This window comes from Prionailurus viverrinus, chromosome B2 (assembly GCF_022837055.1).
Source record: "Prionailurus viverrinus isolate Anna chromosome B2, UM_Priviv_1.0, whole genome shotgun sequence".
Lineage (NCBI taxonomy): Eukaryota > Metazoa > Chordata > Mammalia > Carnivora > Felidae > Prionailurus > Prionailurus viverrinus.
In genome coordinates, this window is record NC_062565.1 from 33,702,298 (window position 1) to 33,724,332 (window position 22,035).

Sequence of the window (22,035 nt, forward strand, 5' to 3'; positions counted from 1 at the left end):
ATTTTCTCTAATGGGATTATGACCCTCAGAAATTCTTCCTCTTCACATATTTCCTCCTTCCATAAGTTTCCATTCCTTCTTTCTGCCCACTTCCTTCCCCCGGCATCTGTCTGGTATTGAGCTCTTGGCATCTGTCTCTCTTTCTTCATTGATGGCTAGCATGAATGGGTGGCTGTTAGACAGAGCCTTCATTGTCAGCTCCCACAGTGACAGAACATTCTCTGCAGCCTGGGTTCTGAGGTCCACCCAGGCAGTGTGAGCCAGGCTAACTCCCCGTTCTGGACTCTGGTTTCCCTTTGTCATTGAACTCCCCTCCCTCCCCAAAATATTGTTAAATAAGGAGCTAGATGCTGATACAAAGGAATAGAAGCCTGTGTTCCCGTTACCAAAGTCCTCTTTTGTATTCAAATGCAGTCAGAGGAACATTGCACCTTGGGCCGGAATCTGTAGGAAATTGGCCACTAGGGTAGGGTCCCAGAGGTAGCAATTTTGACTCTCCCCATCGGCCTCTTCTAGGAAGTGCTGTTGGTTTGAACCCCCATAAGGTGGTTGCGTGTCGTCTTCTCTGGCCCCACTGCACAACACTACGGGGCAGCCTTGTTCATGCTTCCAGTTGTCATATGTGGAATTCATAGCCCTAAAGTCATGGCTTCCTGGGGCTAAGTTAAGCTGGATGGAACTCTTACATATGCAGCATTTCTTCTTCCCTAGAGAAAAGATTCAAGTTGTTCAGTGCTCTGGACCTGACCTTTGGGATATAGAGTTTGTGAGTTAGGGGTGTGAAAATCCTGAAGCAGTCAAGTGTAGAGGAAGGAGATGCCAAAGTTCATACTTCTGGGCTCCTATGGATAAGTAATCGGAGCCATAAAGTGGAACTAATTGGCTGCCCCCTTGAAGCTTCTGCAGGCTTGCCAAAAGCTGAACAGACTGTGGCGACTGAACCATTCTTCTGGAGAAAGTGGGGTGAATGGAACCATGTCCCCACTCAGACCTCAGGGCAATGGGCTCATTATGAGAACTGGTTGTTGGGACCCCTCCTTAAAGGCTGCGTTGGAAGAGCCAGCATTGCGGGACACTTGGCATTGCCGGTGAAGACTCTGTTTTAGTGCATCATGTTTATAAACTCCCCTCCTCACCTGATGACACTGTTCAGTTGTGGAACTGAGCTTCAAGAAGGGGCCTTGGGCTACAGGCAGGCTGGTGAAGGAGCGTGGGTGCTATGCAGGCAGTAGCAGGAGAGGCACCCAGGCAGGGATCTGCAGCAGCCCCTGAGGAGGAGAAGTTTGCCATCAGAGCATGGTGGAGACTTGGATTGTCATCACCGTTGTTGCATAAAAAGGATTTTTAAGGACCAGGCAGTCCATCCTACTTATTTTAGATACTGAAGCCCAGCAGGATGAGATCAGTGCCAAGGCCACACAGCTAGAGAACAGCATAGCCAGAACCAGAGCCAGGTGATCAGAAAAGCCTAGGTTAAAGTCTTCTCCCCCACCACCTTGGACAAAACCACCAAAGGCCCGAGGGCCTTGGATTTCTCATCTGTAAAAATATTTGACCTTGCCCCTTCAAGTTCTAAGATTCTCTGATCTCGCGAACAGTACTTGGGAGCTTTGGGCAGACTACGGAATCATTTGGTATCTGTCCCGTAGATTCCACTTACGGAGCAGATAACGTTGAATATTAGCTTAGGAATGTGAGCTAGTACTGGGCACAGGGCTGCTGATGTGGGTGAAAATCCCTAATGGGTGAGAGTTCACACAGGGCGAGCCCCTTGGGTGCCCCAGTGTGATCCTGGCGTGGGACTCTGATTTGGTCAATTATTTATGCCACTTCAGGGCAGAGGCATTTGATATCTTGGGTGAGTATACAGTAGTAGTTGGCCTCCTGAGCTAGTAGTGTCAGATTTTGGAGATGTTGGGGAGGTCTTGAGAGAGCTGCAAATATCTCTTGGCATTGACAAATTAGACCGTTTTGTTTTCAGTGGATCAACTGAGGTTAAACTTAAACAAATAGGAGCAGCTGGGAGGCTTTGGAAGGAGTGAGATGTGCACATTCTCAAAAAAAAAAAAAAAAAAAAAAAAACCCAGAAAAGTCTGCTCCCTGAGGAAGGAAGGATGAGGCGTGGAACCCTGAACAGCCCCCTGTGAGGAAGGAAGCAGTTACTTCTCTGCTGTTTTGTTTTGCACGTTGCCTTAAAGAATTCCAGAAGTTGCAGGTTGTAGATCATGACCTCCGTTTTTTTTTCCCCTCTGTTGCTGCTTGCCAGAGGAAGGGAGGGCGGGCGGCTCTAAATAACACTTTGGCCTTTATGGAAATGTATCAGATGTTCCAGGAGTGAGTCTCGCCTGCTCGCTGGCACTCTCTCTCTCTTTCTTTCTCACTTTTACTCCGTGTTTGCTCTCTGTCCCTTACTCGTGTCCTTTCTGTAGGATATAGTCAGCACTGTTAGCCTTATATAGCAAGGTCTGGTCATTAATGTTAACAGAGACCTAGCAACAGGGAGGGCTGCCAGATAGCATTAATCAGGGCAGTGTTTGGAATTTCATAAATGCTCCGACTTTGGGTACAAATTGAACATTAAGAACAATACGAAACTGTTTTCTTCCTTCCCCTCTCTTCTTTCCCTCTGTCCTCTCTCCAGCCCATCCAGCTTCCCTCTTTCCCTGTTTTTGAATTCCTCAGCTCTGCCGTACGCTCGCTGCATTGGAACTTTGTTGATTTTTGCCACGTTTAATTTTTTATTTCTCTGTCTCTCCGTCCACTCCAAGACCACAGGCGGAGCAGCAGCAGCCGGAGCCAGGACTCTGCGGAGGGGCAGGACGGGCAGGTCCCAGAGCAGTTCTCAGGTCTCCTCCACGGCTCCTCCCCGGTGTGTGAGGTGGGGCAGGACCCTTTCCAGCTGCTCTCTGCCACTGGCCAGAGCCATCCAGAAGGGTCCCCCGCACAGGGCGCCTGTCACGAGGCCAGCATGCAGCTGGAGGAGACGGGTGTGCACGCTCCTGGAGCCTCCCCGCCCAGTGTCCTGGACCAGAGTAAGAGAGTGGGTTACCCAGCTGGCCTGCCCACCACCAACAGCCAATCGCACCCCGAAACTTTGACTCACACGGCATCTCAACACCCTGGTGGTGCCGAGGAAGAAAGAGACCGGAGTGGGGCTAGAAGCCGAGCCCCTCCCACCAGCAAACCCAAAGCTGAACTCAAACTCAGCCGCAGCTTGTCCAAGTCTGACTCTGATCTCCTGACCTGCTCACCCACGGAGGACGCTACAATGGGGAGCCGGAGCGAGTCCTTGTCCAACTGCAGCATCGGGAAGAAGAGGCTGGAGAAGTCGCCCTCCTTCGCCTCGGAGTGGGATGAGGTAAGGCCATGTGACGTCACAGGGAGCCACAGCCCACCACGGCTCCCCTGTGCGCCGACTCCCGGGACCAGGACGTATGGGCCAGGATTGCCCTGGTTCCTTCGCGCTACGACCAGAGTGTTTCTGGCAGCTGTGAGGAGGCAGGCCCCACGTTGCCAGGGCAGGGGATCTTCTTGCCCAGATGGCAAAGGAAAGGTCCATTCACGGGTAAACTGGAGGGTGGAGGCCCCAGGCAGAGCAGGTCCGAGGGAGAGGCAGTTCCTAGAAATGACATGCTGTTTGGAAATATTTGGATCCCATCAGCCACCATTGAGGGAGTCGTGCTCACCCTAAAGGTGCTTAAGAACAGCTAGAGAACTTTGTGTGAGTCTTCAGGAGGAAGAGTGAAGATCCAGGGTTTAGCCAGGAGGGGATGAGGGGGTGAGCGTTGGGAGACCCTGCTGAAAGGGGACCAGAGTGGGGCTTTTCTGTTCTCTGCTCCTCTGTGATTATTCTCACTGCTTTCCCCTGCAGACCAAACGCCTCTCCCAGCAGAAGCATTCTGCCCGTCCCACATTCCCGGGTTGATGAGGCAGAGGGCTAGGTGGTTCCAAAAACAAAGGGAGATTAGTGAGGAGAAAACATTTGGAGTCTGAGGCCCAGGTTCCTTTCGTAACCATTGTTATAGAGTAGCTAGAAATATGTACCCGAATATTTTTCGGTGACCTGTGACATATCTTACTGGGCAGAAGAATGTGTTTCTCAAAGATTGGTAAACACCCAGAGAATGTGAAAGTGCTACCCTTGCAGGCTTCTTGCTGAGAGGAAGCTGCCTTTGAAGGGGACTGGCTCTATCTCCCAGGAACATGTTCAAGAGATGAATTTAGCTCTCTGAGAGGAGGGGAACAGTGCAGCTGACACATCCATTTGAGCAATCTGTACACTAAATGCCCTACCCAAGTCTGTTCACGTTGCAGCTGCAAAGTTATGTAAACCAGAGTGAATCCCATTCCCGGTGTGGGAACAGGGCGGAGGCAATTCCTACTGCACTCTTCTCTCCAGATAAGATGAGGTTTGGGGTAGTCGGGCTGAGGTATCCTGTGCAGTAGAAAGTTTTCACTGGTTCATAAACCAAGATTTGGTGAGCCCGTACTAGATGCTAGGCCACTTGAGGAAAATCAGTTTGAGTGAGAGAGCTCCCTGGCCCATGGGAGATGACACACAGAGTTTGTGTGTTTGTAGGAATGTGTGCTCTGCCTTTGTCTTTTACTCATTTACAGTCAAGTATAGGGTTAGGCAGTTTAAGAGTAAGATAAGGGGGCGCCTGGGTGGCGCAGTCGGTTAAGCGTCCGACTTCAGCCAGGTCACGATCTCGTGGTCCGGGAGTTCGAGCCCCGCGTCGGGCTCTGGGCTGATGGCTCAGAGCCTGGAGCCTGTTTCCAATTCTGTGTCTCCCTCTCTCTCTGCCCCTCCCCCGTTCATACTCTGTCTCTCTCTGTCCCAAAAATAAATAAACGTTGAAAAAAAAAAAAATTAAAAAAAAAAGAGTAAGATAAGTCCAGGGCGCCTGGGTGGCTCGGTTGGTTAAGCGTTTGACATCGGCTCAAGTCATGATCTCACGGTTTGTGGGTTCGAGCCCCTTGTTGGGCTCTGTGCTGACAGCTCGGAGCCTGGAGCCTGCTTCTGATTCTGTGTCTCCCTCTCTTTCTGCCCCTCCCCCCCGCTCACTCTCTGTCTCTCAAAAAATAAAATAAACATTTAAAAAAAATTATAAAAGGGGCGCCTGGGTGGCTCAGTCAGTTAAGTGGCTGACTTCTGCTCAGGTCATGATCTCGGAGTTCATGAGTTCAAGCCCCAAGCTGGGCTCTGTGCTGACAGCTTGGAGCCTGGAGCCTGCTTCAGATTCTGTGTCTCCCTCTCTCTCTGCCCCTCCCTGGCTTGTGCTCTGTCTCTCTCTCTCAAAAATAAATAAACATTAAAAAAAAATTTTTTTAATTTATTAAAAAAAAAGAAAAGAAAAGGTAAATCCAGTGTGCTCTGAAATGGCAGGAGGGGCCCATGGAGAATAAATATCAGTGGAGGTGGGGAGGGTGGAGACAAGAGGTGAGAAAGGGTAGAAGGGGAGTGGAATTAAAGAGCCAAGTGTTTTGGTGAAAACCAGGTTGAAGCTAGAAGAATGAAGAAAGGGGCCTTGGAGAAGAGAATAGCATGAGCAAAGGTGTAGAGCTGGGAAAGCTTAGGTCATTTCGTTTCTATAGAGTGTAGAATTTGTATAGGGGAGCATAAGAAATAAGGGTAGAGGGGCACCTGGCTGGATCATCCAGAAAAGCATGAGGCTCTTGATCTCGGGGTGGTGGATTCAAGCCCCACATTGGGTATAGAGATTACTTAAAAAATAAAACCTTATGGGGCTCCTGAGTGGCTCAGTGGGTTGAGCGTCCAATTTCAGCTCAGGTCATGATCTCGCGGTCTGTGAGTTCGAGCCCTGCATGGGGCTCTGTGCTGACAGCTCGGAGCCTAGAGCCTGCTTCAGATTCTGTGTCTCCTTCTCTCTCTGCCCCTCCCCCACTTGCGCTAAGTCTCTCTCTCAAAAATAAATGAATGTTAAAAAAAAACTTTTTTTAACAAAGTAAAAAAAATAAAATCTTAGAAAAAAAAAGAAAAAGAAATGAGGGAGTGAGATTGGGACCAGATAGTGGGAGGGGCCTGAACATGAGGCTGAAAAGTGAGTATTTTGATTTGAAATGAAGGCAATGTCTCAGAATCCTTCAAATGGGCTGGAAGACAGCTTTACCAGTCTAACCAATTACCTCTTCTTTTTGGCCTCATCTCCTGAGCATACCTCTTCCAGCCAAGAGGTAGATCATGCTGGGTGATTCGCCACAGGATATCCGTGCTCTGTTACCACGCGGCATTGCCAGGCAGTCCTACGAGCTCCACCATTTCCTCCTGGAGAAGAGACATGAAATCACTGAAGCACCACCTAGCTTTTAATTGAAGTTGGCCCTTCGGGGTAGCACACTAGTTGTCTCTTGGCACCTTAGTGAGAGGAGGTTCATATGCTAACATTTCCGTTGCAGGTAGAGATTGCACGTAGGTGCAGTGAACCCAGGGACTGTTTGAGGTCTAGGTGTCCTGGGCTAGTCCGTGATGTGACTGAATCACCAGAAGCAGCGTTACACTTCAAATTTGAAAAACTAAGGCAACTGAGGTCTCATTGGAAAGAATTCAGAAGACCACGAGTGAATATTAACAGGGCCCTTCATGCGAAATCCTTCATTGTTTTTGAGTCATATTATACTTGGTTTTTGTGGATATCTCTAGCTAAAGAGAAACTTCAGAAGTGTTTCCCCCAGTGGTTGGCCCTACACACAGGGCTTTGGCAGACTTTCCTGGAACAGGGCATTAGTTAATGACTGCTCCCCACTCTACCCCTGACCAGTGCCTGAAGGCTGCTTTACCGTATCTTGTGCTTGATTTTTTTTTTTTTTCTGGTTCATCATTAGATCCCCTGGAAGTGGGGAAAGCTGTTTTGAAGGAGCGTGGGTCCAACTCAGCTCACTGTGGGGCCCAGGCGGCAGTGATCCCAGCACAGATGGGGTTGTGGGCGAGTCTGCCAGGCTGCTTCTAAGAAGGCGGTACAGGGTAATACACAGGGCTCAGGCTCCAGAGCCAGCAGACCCAGCTTTGAGCCCCCACTCCACCATCAACTCCACCTTGTTGCATGAGTGGCCTCAGGAATCCTCAGTGTTGTTACCGGTATTTGTGAAACAGAGGCAGTCAAATCTGTGTTTCAGAGGCGTTTTTACCGGTTAGATGTGTAAGTGCCTAGCACAGTTTCTAGATGCATAAAATATTGAGCGAATGGTAGATATTTGTATTATTGTGCTTAAAGCTTTGGAGAATGGGAACTGAGGCCCAGAGTGTCTTCAGAACTTAAGAAAAGCAGAACTTTTGGGGGGGGGGGGGGGGGAGGGGAGTTGTCTGGTGCTGGCAGAGTGACCAGGAAGCAGTGGAGTTCAAGCCCCTCACCCCGTGACCTGCTGCGTGACTCTGGCCCACCCCAGAGACAGAAGAGTCGGCCCAGCCTGGAAAAGTAGGGCTGTAGCCCTCCATTGTTCTTTAAGAAGTTAATGAGCCTTTCTGCCAACTCCCTGAGAGGAGAAGAGAAGAGAAGTGGGGGAGAAATCGGCAGCCCTCTCTACTATTTATTTTTCAAATGTATTCTTTTACATAATGGCCAGCAGTGGCTGGTTGGTTGGTTATTGGGGCTGATGTTCCATAGCTGGGAAACCTGTACAGCTGATAGATTGAGAGTCACTTTTTCCAGATACAGACTGCTCCTTTCAGGTGCCTAGTGCAGCCCTTGCTGATTACCCAGAACAAGAGGACTTCCAAAAGTTAGCCTGGTTCAGGTAGACCCCTGAGATGGTGTTCATTATGACACTAGCATTCTCCCTATTTTCGGTTAGATTTTCAGTAACGAAAAATAATAGAGTTTGCTTTTTAAAAGAGCTCAGCCTCAGAGGAGATCTAAATCCAAGCTTCAGTAGATACTTTCTCCATTTACCAGTTAAAAGTCAAAGCTCTCGTTGTTATCTTAACGATGCCCGATAGAATAGGGGTGTAATAAAAGTTTAACTGAAAAGCTATACATAAACAAAACATTTAAAATATAGGTCAGGAATGGGAAAATCACCTACATCTCTCTACATGTTGTTAACCTCTGTTAACATTTGATGTATATCCAGATTTGGGGTCTTAATATATTTACTGATTTATAATTTGTTTTTCTTACCTAATTACTGCATTTTGTGGGTATCTTACCATGGCAGTGTCTGTAAGATCCAGATTCAGATCTGAATTCTGAGAGGCATAGTATTCTGTTACGTGGCTATATCACAGGGCTGGTGTGTTGGCTGTTGCTTCAACTATTCTCCCGTTGTTAGACACTGTGCAGGATACCTTCCATCTGCCCTTCGGGGATGTTCCCTACCCTTCTCCACCTGCCTGTGTGCCCCAGAAGGTGGATCTGTATGGACTGCATCACCAGGCCAAAGAAATCTTGGGTTGGCTGTGTCCTCCTACTGAAGACCAGCTGTCCCCCGAGGGACCTTTCCCCAAAGCTGCTGTCTCTGGGTTCTGATAACTAGTTCCTCCCCTTCACGCTTCCAACCTGAGACTCCTGGCTGTGATTCACTCTCTCCCTTGTTTCTCTCTTCTCTTGTTGCTTTCTCTCTCTGTTATACTCTCTCCCTACTCTACCCCATCCCTTTATTGGGGCACCTGGGTGGCTCAGTCAGTTAACCTTCTGACTCTTGGTTTCAGCTCAGGTCATGATCTCAGGTTTGCGAGATCGAGCCCCTCAGTCCATGATCTCACAGCTTATAAGGTTTATGAGATCGAGCCCCTCGGCCCACACTGTCACCATAGAGCCTGCTTGGGATTCTCTCTCTCCCCCTCTCTTTCTTAGCCCCTCCCCCACTCACTCTCTCTCTCTCAAATAAATAAATATTTTAAAAATAATAATAATAGTCCCTTTATTAAGCTCCTTTGGTCGCCCCGTTTGAATGTGCCGTCTTTTTCCTGAGAGGACCCTGAGTGATACCAACATTTTTAAGCACTATTTCTATCAAGCGTAAGCAAACATAGATGGCTGTGTGCTGGAGCAGTAAACATGGCTCGTGCATGTAAATTGTAAATTAATCTTCATTTGCAGATGAGCTAGAAGGTGTGGATATTCAAGGTGCTGGGAAACAGGAGAAATGCATCATCTAACTTGAAGCCTGTCCCACCTCCAACTGTAGGGAAGAAGCCCGTTCTTTCCATAGAGCTGTGGCGTGTGTCGTCAGCGTTTCAGCTGTGTGCCCCAGAATCACCGTCTCCTAGATGTATTTCCATCCTCTGTCTCTGCTCGGCGCACATCCTCTGCACCCACGAGTGCACACCGCAGCAGCGGCAGCAATTAACGTCTGAAATAAAGACCTCGCAAGAAGAACAAAAATAACTTTCTGGTCAGATTGTGGCTTGAATGTGTATAGTCTTTGGGGTCAGATAGGTCTCTCACATACCTGCCTTTGAGTGGGATTGAAGTTTATGAAAGAGAAAACCACAGAAGGCTGCTTGTCTACTTAGCATAAACATTTGAGTAATTTAAAACTTGGCTGAAGGCTTAAGTGATAAATGTGTGTTTTGTAATCAGCGTTCATAAATATTAAACAAGTGGGAAACGGGTAAAGAGCAGGGACAACGTGCTTTGTATACATTTTGTACAAACTGAGAATAATTTCTGGCCAGGGATTTGGGGAATGGCCTGGTTTCATCTGAAATGGTAGCAGAGGGGACCCTTGGCTCTCGGATCCCTCGGTGAGAAAAGGGGCAGGAGCAGGGAGGGCGCCCTTCCAGGCCGGGTCCCTGGCCCGCCCCACCCTTCCCGGCAAACTGTCCAGTTGGAGGCATGATGTCATCAAGAGACAAGCTGATTGGTTCAACTCCACAGAGGCTTTGGTTGCTTTTAACCCTTGAGAGTTGGGTGTGCTAGGAGAAAAAGGACTTAGATATAAAATAAAGAGATTTGAGCTTGAGTTTCTGCTGACTGGCTAAACTTTCCTCCACACTCGGAGTCTGCAGTTTGTATTGTTCTTTAGTATGTAAACAAGCATGCTGTATAGTCTTTTTGCTGAGCCTAGCCAGCCCACTCTAGACAAGAATGTGATACTCCTACCTCTGGGGACAGATTGGAGCCTGGAGTGTCTAAGTTGCTTCCTGGTGCACACAGGAGTTACAACTTTTATCCTAGAACCTCGGGATTTGCCTTGGTCTTAAGTGGTCTGGTATGATTGAGAGCTTTTTTTTGGTTTTTTTTTTTTCGTAATATTAAAAATAATCTCACTTATTTTTTAGGCAGTCCTGAATCAATAGTTTTGCCTTTCTGTCTGATAAATTCAAGTGATTTTTGTTAGCCCAGATTTGAAAATACATATATGGGCATTTCCATGGCCACACCATACATAGCGGTGTGAGTAAGCCAGAGTTAGTCCTGGCTCTGCAGTTAGTGAGGAGAGGACTGGTGTGCCCAACCCCCCACCCCCACCCCAAACAGCTCTTGGTGACATCATGCCTCCTAGTGGACAGCTTGCCGGGAAGGGTGGGTCGGCTGGCACCTGGCCTGGAAGGGCGCCTCTCCCTGTGGCTGCCACTTCATTTAGCACAGGAGTCTGGGGAGGCCTGGCTTTTATCTGCTCTGTCCTCATTTCCATGCTCTCCTCTCCTCTCCAGCTTTCTCCCTCCCTGCGTTTCCTACCTTTTTACTCCTGTTTCTTTTCTTCTTTTTTTTTTTTTAATCTCCTTGTTTCCCCTCTGTTCTTTCTTCCCTGTTCATCTATGCCCTTTCCAGTCTTTTACTTTCTTCCTCCTTACTTTCCTCATGTACCGTTCCTTTTCATTCTTTATTCTTCCTGGTGGCATCAAGGAGAGGCCTTTCCCCAGCTTTCTCCACCTGAAGGATTTTTCTTTTCTCTTTTTTAACAGCTGTGCCAGTGTTAACTCATGTTTCTATTCTACACAGCATTTTACTGCCTGTAGTGTTAGCTCACTTCTTTCCCCATCCGCCACCGAGCCACGCTGTCCGCCCCCTGTCCTTTCATAAACATTCTGGTTGTATTTACCCCCTTCAGGACAGCACCATCAAGGACCAGGTAGGGATTTGTGGTTATTTGTGAAATTGCCAGAAGATGAGAATTCCCCCTCTTTCCTCTTTTTTGTTTCCTTATGCTTGGTTTTTTAATTTTTTTTTAATTTAAAGTTTATTTATTTATTTTAAAAGAGAGAGGGCACAAACAGGGGAGTTGGAGAGAGAGGGGGAGAGAGAGGACCCCAGACAGGCTCCTCACTGTCTGTGCAGAGCCTGACGGCAGGGCTCGAACCCACAAACCATTGAGTTCATGACCTGAGCTGAAATCACAAGTCAGATGCCCAACTGACTGAGCCACCCAGGCGCCCCATGTTTTGTTGTTTTAAACATCAGACCAAAAGCTTAGTTGACAGTGAATGTCGGTGAATATATGAGAAGAATTTGATCTTTATGCCAGTGCATACAAATGCTGAGAATCACAGAAACATTTTCTGGGACATTCTTTATATACTTTGCTTCTGCTCTTCCTTCCTTTTTTTCTAGTAATGGCATCAGTTGGATACAGACTATTTTGTATAATTTAGGAAATAGTAAATCTTATATTCTCAGCAGTTGTGTTTGAGAATCAAGTAGAGGTATTTTCATATAATCAACAATAATACATAATTGAAGTGTATTTTTATGAGAAGTTTCCATCCATTCAACTAATTTGTTGAATACCTGCTAAGCTGCAGGTACTAGTCTAAGCACTGGGGGTGAGCAATGAACAAAATAGACAAAATCCCTTCTCCCTCTGTAACTGACATTCTAGAAAGCTGGGTGGGGGGGGCGGTGGGGAAGAGAAGACAGTAAGTAAAATTGTAGTACGCTAGTTGGTGATAAGAGTGCTAATGAGAAGAATAAAGCTAAGAGGAAGGATAGAGCGAGATGGGGGTGAGGCTGCGGGGGAGGGGCCCTCGGACAAGGAGGGGTGGGGCCAGGCATGAGTTGAGCTGTCAAGCTGCTTTCTGTTAGTGATTAATTTCTCCTGTCAGACAAATTTGAGATTCCATTCTACACTTACATTGTCTTACAAATATATCTTACTACCTGACTTTTACTTAACTTCCTTTCACTTTCTTTTTAGCCACTCTTGCCACCTGCTTCTTTTTTCATTTTGTTTTTTTTTTCCCCTCTGCCTTTTTTTCCCCATTAATTTGTGTTGAGTGACTTCTTATATGTGTACACATAGAAGCCTATGTACATACATGTATTCCTTAAGCTATCAAATGAAATCTGAATCTGTAAGAATTTCCCAAACTTGATCATCGTCCTTGTTGTCATCCTGGGCAAGGATCATTGAGTGCGTGGTGAAAGAGAGATTGGGTTCTAGGACACTGTCTTAGGAAATCCATTCCATGGGTGCGTCACATGCTGAAAGCAGAAATAAAATCTAAAAACCAGGATTATAAAGCAAGGAGAAGGAAATTGAAAATTATTTAGACCAGCTGATGGCCAGGAATCTCGAATACAGAAATCCTGTGCGAGAAGTACAGATGACTAGGTAGTCAAGGGGTCAGGGCAGGTGAGTCTGAGTATCAGCACCATCGTTTTTGGAACTAAGAAATGGTGCCGATGCCCTGAAAGACTTCTTAAAGGCTGAAGGCCTGATGAATCTGAAATGCTTCTTCTTGGTAGTCAAGCCCACAGGTTCCAGACAGATAATTGCTACCAGTTAGAGAGGGAGATGCTGGTGGCCTCAAACATTCTCTGATCCAGGGTGGATTAGGGAGGTTGGTGTAGAGGGAGCTTCATAGACACCAGGTATGTAGGTCATCTTTATGAGCATATGTGCACGTAGGTGTGTATGTGTGGGTGTGGGTTCTGTGTTATTCCAGATGGTGAATTATATTACCTCTGGCATGTCCGGCTGGAGGTGGAGGATGCCTCTGTTAGCCTTGTCCAGGGACTGTGGCTGCCTGATTAGTGAATGGGTAGTGCATGCGGGCTTGGGTCTGGTTCGGGTCAAGATGCCAGGCATTGCAATGCCTCTGTCTGGTCTGGCCGTGCTCCTGCCCATCTGACCTGCTGGCTGCTTTAGCCCTCATCATCTGTGGCTCACACAGAGCCCCGTGAAGTATAGCAAAACAAGCTGGCTTCAGTCTGTTCTCACAGGACAACGATATTTCTGTGTTTTTGCCTCCATGAAATGAATAGGCCTCCGAGAAGTTTAATTTGTTTAGAGATGTGCTGTGTGGTCAGAGTGGCAGCTAAGTAATTACCTGGCCAGAAAGTGAGGGACAGGCTTTTCTATTATAGAAGACTGTAGGAAAGCAATTAATCTGGACCTCACCTGCAACACAGAGCTCTTTCCTGTACCCCAGTGTTGCACCAGCACCCTCAAAGGTGTGCTCTCTGATTGCAGCTCTTTGTTTTTGTGGATGGCTGCCCTCTTTGCCTAGGGTTCCTTCACTTCTCTTTGTCCTGCTTTTTCCCATAGATGTTCCCTTTTGATTCCTCCAGGGGAGTAGCCAGTGGGTAAGAAGAATGTTTGTGGCCCGGAGATTGTGGGCAGGGCGGAGATGCTGAGCAGTCTTTCTCAGGCATCTTGTTCCGTCTTCCTCACGCGTTCTAATGACCCAGTCTCCGGCACCACAGGGCCCACCTGTCCATAACTCACGGCAGCATGTTTATTTGTCTGGACAGGTGGAAAACTGCCTAAGCTCACTAGGGGCCTACAAATGACAATTTGTCTGGCAGTCTGTTCTTGCCTGTCCTGATTTAAACAACCAGGAAGCCATCGTAAACTCCGTTGAAGTGGTGTGGTTTGTGTAAATGTTCCGGTTCCTTTCTACTTTGGAACTAGTTATTTTCAGCAGAGCTGCCCCAGAACCCTTGGGAGTGCCTTGTCTCTGTTAGGCAGTCCTGGATTTTGCTGCCAGGGAATAGCTTCCCTCACTGACACTCCTAGGGTGGATGACGCTGGAGAAGTTTATCTCCAGGGGCTGGCTGAGCCCTCTTTGCTGACCCAGAGGATAGGAGGGAACACCAAGGAAGCTGGGATGTGGTGGCAGAGGAGTGCGCTTCAAGGGTAGGAGTTACCAGAACGTTTCCAAGGTGTTGACCTGTGCTCTGGGAGGGAATAGCTGTCTTAAACAGTCTTCATATCTAACTGCATGTAGATGTTCAGGCAAAGCCAGCCCTGGAAATGGAATTTTTATACACTGGGGATTTTTTTTTTAAGTTATAACATCCAGTATTATATGGCTGAAATTTAAAAGGTACCAAAGAATATATAATTTTGTAATGCCTCCCTCTCTGTCCTCCAGACACCCAGTTCCTTTCCTGAGTTTTTGAGTATCCTTCTAGAAGTATTCGGTGCATTCATAAGCATTTTAAACATGTTAAGTGTTTTTCTTCCTAAGACAAGAGGTGCCATATTCTACACACTGCTCTGAGCCTTGCTTTTTTCGTTTGATAATGTATTTTTGAAAATCATCTAATTAAGTACGTAGTGTTTCCTTTTCTCTTTTGTATTTCATAGTATTCCACAGTATGGTTATACTTAATCATTTATTTTAAAACTTTTGTCTACATGGATATTTTGGATGTTACTAAGTTTTTCCTAATTATAAATAATACTGCAGGGCGCCTGGGTGGCTCAGTGGGTTAAGCCCACTTCAGCTTGGGTTGTGATCTGAGCTGACAGTGCAGAGCCTGCTTGGAATTCTCTCTCCCTCTCTTTCTCTCTCTCTCTCTGTCTCTCTCTCTCTCTCTCTGCCCCTTGTGGGATTCTCTCTCTTTCTCAAAAATTAATTAATTAATTAATTAATTAATTAAAAGTAAATAAATAGAAGTTTTAAAATATGTACATAAATAATACTGCAATTCATATCCTTACACAAAGTCATTTTAAGATAAATTTCTGGAGGATAAACAGCTGTGTTAAGGGTTTATGCATATTAAAATTACTCTTACACTCACAACATCTGAAGAGAGCCTGTTTCTTCACACCTCACCGATGTGAGGGGGGGTGGTCGGCTTTTTAATCTCTTTGTGGTTAATATATAGGTAATGTTATCTTGATAAAGTTTTCAAGTAGGTGTCTCTTTTATTATGTGTGAGGTCAGCATCATTTCATATGTTTAAAAAAAAAACTTTTCTGGGTTGTACTTATTCCTTTGCTTTTTCATCCCTCTATTCCTTCCTTCCTTCCTTTCTTTTTCTTTTTTTTTTTTTTGTTGTTGATTTTATCTCTTTCTTTGAATTTGTAGAAACTCTTTATGTTTGAAAAAATTAGCCCTTTACCTATAAATATGAATTGTCTTTTGGCTTTGTTTATGGTTTTCAAAAAATTTTTAATGTTTATTTATTTTTGACAGAGAGAGACAGAGCATGAGCGGCGGAGGGGCAGAGAGAGAGGGAGACACAGAACCCGAAGCAGCTCCAGGCTCTGAGCTGTCAGCACAGAGCCTGATATGGGGCTCGAGCCCACAAACCATGAGATCATGACCTGAGCCGAAGTCAGACGCTTAACTGATTGAGCCGCCCAGGCATCCTGTTATTGGATGGGATTTTAAAAATTATTATTGAGATATTATTGACATACAACATTGTGGATTTAAAAAAAATTTTTAATGTATATTTTTGAGAGAGAGAGAGAGAGAGAGTGTATGAGCATGCGTGCGCGTGCACACACGCGCGCGCGAGAGTGAGACACAGAATCCAAAGCAGGCTTCAGACTCTGAGCTGCCCACACAGAGCCTGATGCGGGGCTTGAACTCATGAACCGTGAGATCATGCCCTGAGCCACCCAGGTGCCCCAATGGATTTTTTATGAACATGCAGAAATTTAAAATTTTGTATAGTTGAATCAGTCTTTTCTTTAATGACTTCTGGATTTTGTGTCCTAGTTAAAAAGACCCTCCCTACTCAGATTAAGAAAATCATCATTTTCTTATTTTCTTTTAGGACTTTTATTTTTCAGGTCTAAGTTTTTGTTTCTTCTGGAATTTGTTTTTATATAACGGGTGATAAGCATCCTGTTGACACTTACTTCCATACTTTGGCTACTGTGAATAGTGCCACTGTGAGCATGGGGATGCATAAATCTCTTTGAATATTATTCCTTTGGATATAATATATTGAATATTGTATTGAATATTATTTCCTTTGGATATAAATCCAAAACTGAAATTGCTGGATTATATGGTAATTCTATTTTTAATTTCTTAAGGAACCTCCGTCCTGTTTTCCACAGTGGCTGCGCCAGCTTACCTCCCCATGAGCAGTGGGCAGCATCCCCTTTTCTCCATATCCTCGCCAGCACTTGTGGTCTCTTTTGATGACAACCATTCTTACAGGTGCACTCACTGTGGTTTTGACTTGCATTTCCCTGATGATGAATGATGTTGAGTATCTGCTCATGTACCTATTGGCCATTTGTGTGTCTTTGGAAAAACGTCTCTTCACATCTTTTGCCCATTTTAGATTGAGTTGTTTTGATTTTGGTTTTGGTTTTGATTTTGGTTTTTTGCTTTTGTCTTTTGCTATTGAGTTGTAGGAGTTCCTTGTATATTTTGGACATCAACTCCTTATCAGATATGCGGTTTTCAAATATTTTCTCCCATTCCCTAGGCTGCCTTTCTGTTTTCTTGATGGTTTCCTTCACTATGCAGAAGCTCTTTAGTTTGATATAGTCCCATTTGTTTATTTTTGCGTTTGTTGTCTTTGCTTTTGGTGTCAAATCCGAAAAATTGCCAAGATCATACATCTTGCTGATTTTTAGCAACTATTTCATCTAGCCCACTATTGGATTCAGTTTTCCAGGTAAGGAAACTGAAGTTTTAAGAGTTGAAAGGACTTGCTTAAAGTGTTAGAGTTGATAAATGAGGGAGACTGGTTGGAGCTACAGCTTCTAAGTCTTAGTAAGATCGAATTTAGAATATAGGCAAATGGAATTTTTGTTTTCACATTAATTCACAGTTACTTTTCAATTCCTCTTGTTTCGACCCAATTGATTACAACACTGTCTTACATTTCCCCCTAACTCCAGAAAAATATTGTGTCATTGTATATAAAGGAAAATGATTTGAGAGAAGGACTCCTAAGAGAAAGCATGAGTTTTTCTTTTCACTATTAAGGCCCAAAGGATTTCTTCCCCTTCTCACCATCCCAGATGGAGAACTGTTAGGTTTTGGTTCTTTTCTGCTTTTGTTTTTGCTTTGTGTGACTTGCAGAGCAATGTGGTGATTTCAGGCAAATTCTCAAATTAAGAAATGGGAAGAAATCTGAGTCACCATGTCATCCACCTGCATTATGGACAGTCACTTCCATGTTCTCTAAAAGTGAATTTCTGGCTTCTTCCTGGAAACTTCCAAGTGACTGCCTTTGCGGTCCGCCATTGCTTGTATGAAATCTCAGAAAATCCTTTCTCATTTCCAGCTCAGATCGGTGACTTCCACCTCCTCAATTCTGGTTCTACCTTGAGGGTCATGCACACTGTCCTGCTAAACAGTCATTCCCATATTTAAAGCTGCAGTTCTGGGGGTGCCTGGCTGGCTCAGTAGGTTAAGCGTTCTACTTCGCTCAGGTCATGATGTTACAGGTTGTGGGTTCAAACCCCGTGTTGGGCTCTGTGCTAACAGCTCGGAGCCTGGAGCCTGCTTCAGATTCTGTGTCTCCCTCTCTCTGTCTCCCCTTCCCCTACTTGTGCTCTGTGTCTCTCTCTCTCAGAAATAAATATTAAAAACAAAACAAAACAAAACATTTTAAATCTGCGGTTCTGTCCTCCTGCCCTCAAACCTTCGTGTTTCATTGCCAGGCACCCCAGTTCTTCTCCTTTTCCTCAGATGACTTGTTTTCAAACTGCATCTGTCCTGGCCGTTGATGCATCCAGGTCACCAAGTCCTCCTGAAGTCGTATGACATCATTACAGATTGCATTATACGGCATGATGAGATTTTACTTGCCACATGGCTCCTGATAATGCTTCATCAAGGATTGTGATTGCCTCCTTAGTCTCCTGAAAAATTAAAGGGATGAATCTGTCAGTGAGCCCAAATCAAGGACTGTATGCATGACCCCTCCAGAGCCCCTACACCCCTATCAGGAGGCCTTACGGAAAGCTGTTCTCTGAAGGGACTGAGAGCTGCATGTTGCCCTGGGAAGCTTCTGCCTGTGCCTCCTGCCTGGGAGACGCAGCTGAGCCTCTCCCCTGTTGCTTTTTGGCAGAATCAACGTAGGTCTTTCCTGCACCCCCTTACAGAACAATGCCTGTGACTGCTGTCCACGTACCAGCCAGAATCATTCTGCTCTGGATCCCTGAGCCTTTCTTAGGCATTGTTTAGCAGGTACAAGATTCACCCTGCCCTTAATTTGCAAGTAAAGATGCTTTTATGCCAATTTTTCAGTTAAAATCAGTAGGATAGATGGGGACTGGGAGAGCCTATTTTGTATAAATGACCCCTAGCCAGTCCCCGTAAAGAGTGTCTCAAGCCCAGGGTGCCTGGGTGGCTCAGTAGATTAAGCATCTAACTTTGGATCAGGTCATGATCTCATGGCTCATGAGTTCAAGCCCCACATTGGGCTCTGTGCTGACAGCTCAGAGCTTGTAGCCTGCTTCAGATTCTCTCTCTCTCTCTCTCTCTCTCTCTCTCTCTCTCTCTCTCTCTCTCTCTTTCTCTCTCTCTCTCTCTCTCTCTCTCTCTCTCTCTCTCTCTCTCCCCCCCCTTCATTTGCACCCTATCTCTCTCTCCTTCAAAAATAAACATTAAAAAAATTTTTTTGAGTGTCTCAAGCCCTCACTTGCCCTTGACTCTGAAGTCTTCCTCTTCTTCCCTCCTGTGTCAGTCACCATGTTTCTTCCCACAGCCTCTCCTCTTCCATTCCCACCCCCCTCCCCAGTATCACCTCAGTAGCTACCTCCTCAAATATTCTCCTGCTTACCTTTGGGTTTCTCCTCTAGTCCTTCTTACTTGTGGCTGCTTTTTCATGATCTGAAATATTTTGTATTACCTCCCCTGACTAAAAACTACCTTTGGTCCCTTATGGCTCCAGTACAGAGTTTACATTCTTTGGCCTAGAGCTCCTGGGTCTCCAGAGAATGGCCCCAGGGTCAGCTTCTATACCTGGCTTTCTCTCCTGTCTTCTACTCTTATTTTGTCTGGCTCCAGGCAATTCCTTTACCCACGATTTTCCTCTACACTTTGGTTTATACCTTTTTTCCTGTTGGTATGGCTTTCTTGATTTCTTTTTGTTGAAATTCCACCCATCCTTAAAGGCTTGCTCAGTCATTCATTCAACACATTATCGAGAGCCCATTGTATGGCAAACATTGAGCTAGGTGCTGGGTGTATGGAAGGGACACAGTAAACAAACATCCAGCTTTTGAGGGACTTACAGTCTAAACGGAGAGACAGATAGTAAACAAGTACAAACAAAAAATATTTCACAAAGATAAGTGCTCTCAAAGAAGCATATAGTACTCTGGGGGCGGGGGGGGGGGGGGGAGGGTTAGGGACAGGCCCCATTTGGATTGAAGGAGTTAGGCTGGTGAGTGGTGGGGACCAGAGGGTCCAGTCCCTGCTGCAGACCTTCCTGCCAACACCTCACGATTACAGAGGCGGCCCCCCTTTGGCTGTGGACTCCTCAGCCCCGACTCCTCAATCCTGAGCCCTACTCAGTGATTGGCACTATGGGCATTGCTGATCTTGTTTTTTTGTGCATGGTTTGTCTCCCTAATCAGGTTAGAGACATTTCAAGGGTAGTAATAACGGTTCATTTCTGCAAGCCCTCAGGTTTCCCTTCCCAGAATGGGCACTTAGAAATGTGAGCCAGTGGTCAAGGATCTCAGACGTTGGAGGTCCTGAGTCCTTAAAATGCCGTGTTCACTCCAAAGAGCTGAAGGTTTGAATTGCTAAAGACCTTGCCATGCTCGGGCATAGATATCGTTCTTTTTCTTCTTGAGGGAAATATAATAATTAAGTCCTTCTCCATCTCACCCTTAAATTTTGAATTTGATTTTCTTTTTCATTCTCTAGTAACATATAATAGCCCTTATGCACCATAACTGAAGGATTCTAGAAAATATGTGGTATAATTTTGCTTCACAAATGAGAGCATAGAAGTTTATGGATTTCAGGAGAGGTTTATTGCTAATGTTTTGTGGATTTCTCAATTTGATAGATTAGGCCCCTCCCCTTAATTTTTTTTAAGTTGAAAATGTTTTACTAAAACATTCTGATTTGGAAAGGGAGGGTTGTATTTGACATTTAAATGCCAGTGTAAGTTTAAGCTAACTCCATTTACTGCCTGCCCTCTTATACATAAAAGAATTAACATTTATAAAAAAATATTGAAAAGAGAAGCCCCCTTGGAAATGTCACAGTATTACAACACTTTCTACTTTCAAGTAGCATATATATAAGTCAAGAACAAAAATAGGTTTGGTCCATTCTTGGCCCTTAATCCTTTAAATTAGACTGGGAAGAGGAAAGAACCAAACCAGATATGGGATATTTTGGTGAAAATATCAGCTTCTGCCCAGGTAGCTCCATCTGTCCCCATAGGTCTCCAGAAGGACTTGCTGCGGTAGAGTGAATGCGTAACTAAACAAATCCTTAGCGGGGTCCATGTGTTTCAAGCCATTACAGGCTTTATAGGCACTTATTCAATAGAGCAGAAGAGTTAGTTAGCATCTCTGACTTATATGAATGCTGGTGGAATTGATTTGGCTAAAGCGAAAATTTCTTGAAGTCTATTTTTTAAAAATCAGAAATATTGCTGCTGATCTAGAAATAAGGTCCTTGATGAGTCCTCCCCTGTTGGGGTAGTAACCCAGAGATCTGGCCATGCTCCAGTTCAGATAATGCTGTTTCTCTGTGCTAAATTCCTCCTGAAGGTTCAATTAGATTTGGCCTTTATTCATCCTGGGCAATGACTGGAAAACTGCCAATTTCTAAGGCCAGAGCTTAGTGGTGGACGCATTTGTTTCACTGCTGACAAAGATTTCAATGTAAAATGTCCCAGGCCCTTGAGGATGGAAAAGGAGACCGATCTCAATGAAGCACAAGCTTATTGGCCCTCGTGCTGAGATGCGTTAACGTCTCTCTGTGCCCTGGAAGGGGTTCCTTGCTAGGATGGACCTGAGCAGGCTGGAATTTGCTGCCTATTCAGACCCCATTCCTGGGAGACAGGTCCACTAATGAGGTGTTTTATTTGAAGTCACCAGTGGTGTTAACACCCGCAATTCCTTTGGTCAGTGATTACACAAAGCAGCATTTACTGGGTCTTAACATGGCTTGTGGAAAATGCCACCTGCATTTGGGGAGCATTGTGTACCCCTACCAAGTTTGTGGCTATGCTCTTTACTGGATTTAACTTAGACAATGCTTCCTAGTTGGATTAATTAAAATATATTTCCAGGTGTTTGTAGGCTCTGGCATTACTTGGGTCATTGCATCATTTGCTACGTTTTATGTCCTGTGGCAATTGTGTCTATATTTCTTCAGTGTTGAGCTATTAAAGGAAACACGACTTCATAAATCTGAGGTGAGGTTGGTTAGAAACAATCAAATCTACAAAGGCGAGGGCTCCATGTTCAAGGAAAGGAATCCTGAGCTGAGTGTGTGATTGACAGCTGTGAAATCACCAAAGGACTACATAGGCCAGTCACAGCCTTGTTCCTAAATCCTAGCATAACAAAGTAAAACACAGATGTAGAAACTTAGGAAACCACTCGCTTTACCCAGGTGATAGTAAGCCTGTGGGACTCATTACCCTGTGAGTGGGTGGAATACGTTGACTTGGGAACTGTCTCACTAGGAGTAACAGTCAAAAAGGCACAAGCTGGCCTCCCTGGAGCCCTGTTCCCAGCCACAGTGCCAGTGGCTGTCCAGGCTGGCTGAGAGTGTGTGCTTTATCAGCAGGTACTTATTAGATGCCAACTATGTGTCAGGCACTGTGCTAGATATTGGGTGCAGGGGGTGCAGATAAAGGACACAGTTCTTTCTCTTAGCTTCCTTGAAGGACATCAGGGGTGGCTCCTGAGTTCTGGATAAGGAGGGTTTGGGGACAGCAGTCTGAT

At 45.5% G+C, this 22,035-nt stretch overlaps 1 protein-coding gene across 8 annotated transcripts in view; it reads left to right on the forward strand.

Moving 5' to 3' along the window:
- ANKS1A (ankyrin repeat and sterile alpha motif domain containing 1A) overlaps nt 1-22,035 on the forward strand; it is a 180,361-nt gene that overhangs the window by 103,969 nt on the left and 54,357 nt on the right. For all 8 annotated transcript variants that reach the window (XM_047860139.1, XM_047860138.1, XM_047860140.1 and 5 more), the window contains one exon: nt 2,769-3,358. In XM_047860139.1, coding sequence (XP_047716095.1) covers nt 2,769-3,358 — 590 coding nt within the window. The remainder of the gene's footprint in view (nt 1-2,768; nt 3,359-22,035) is intronic.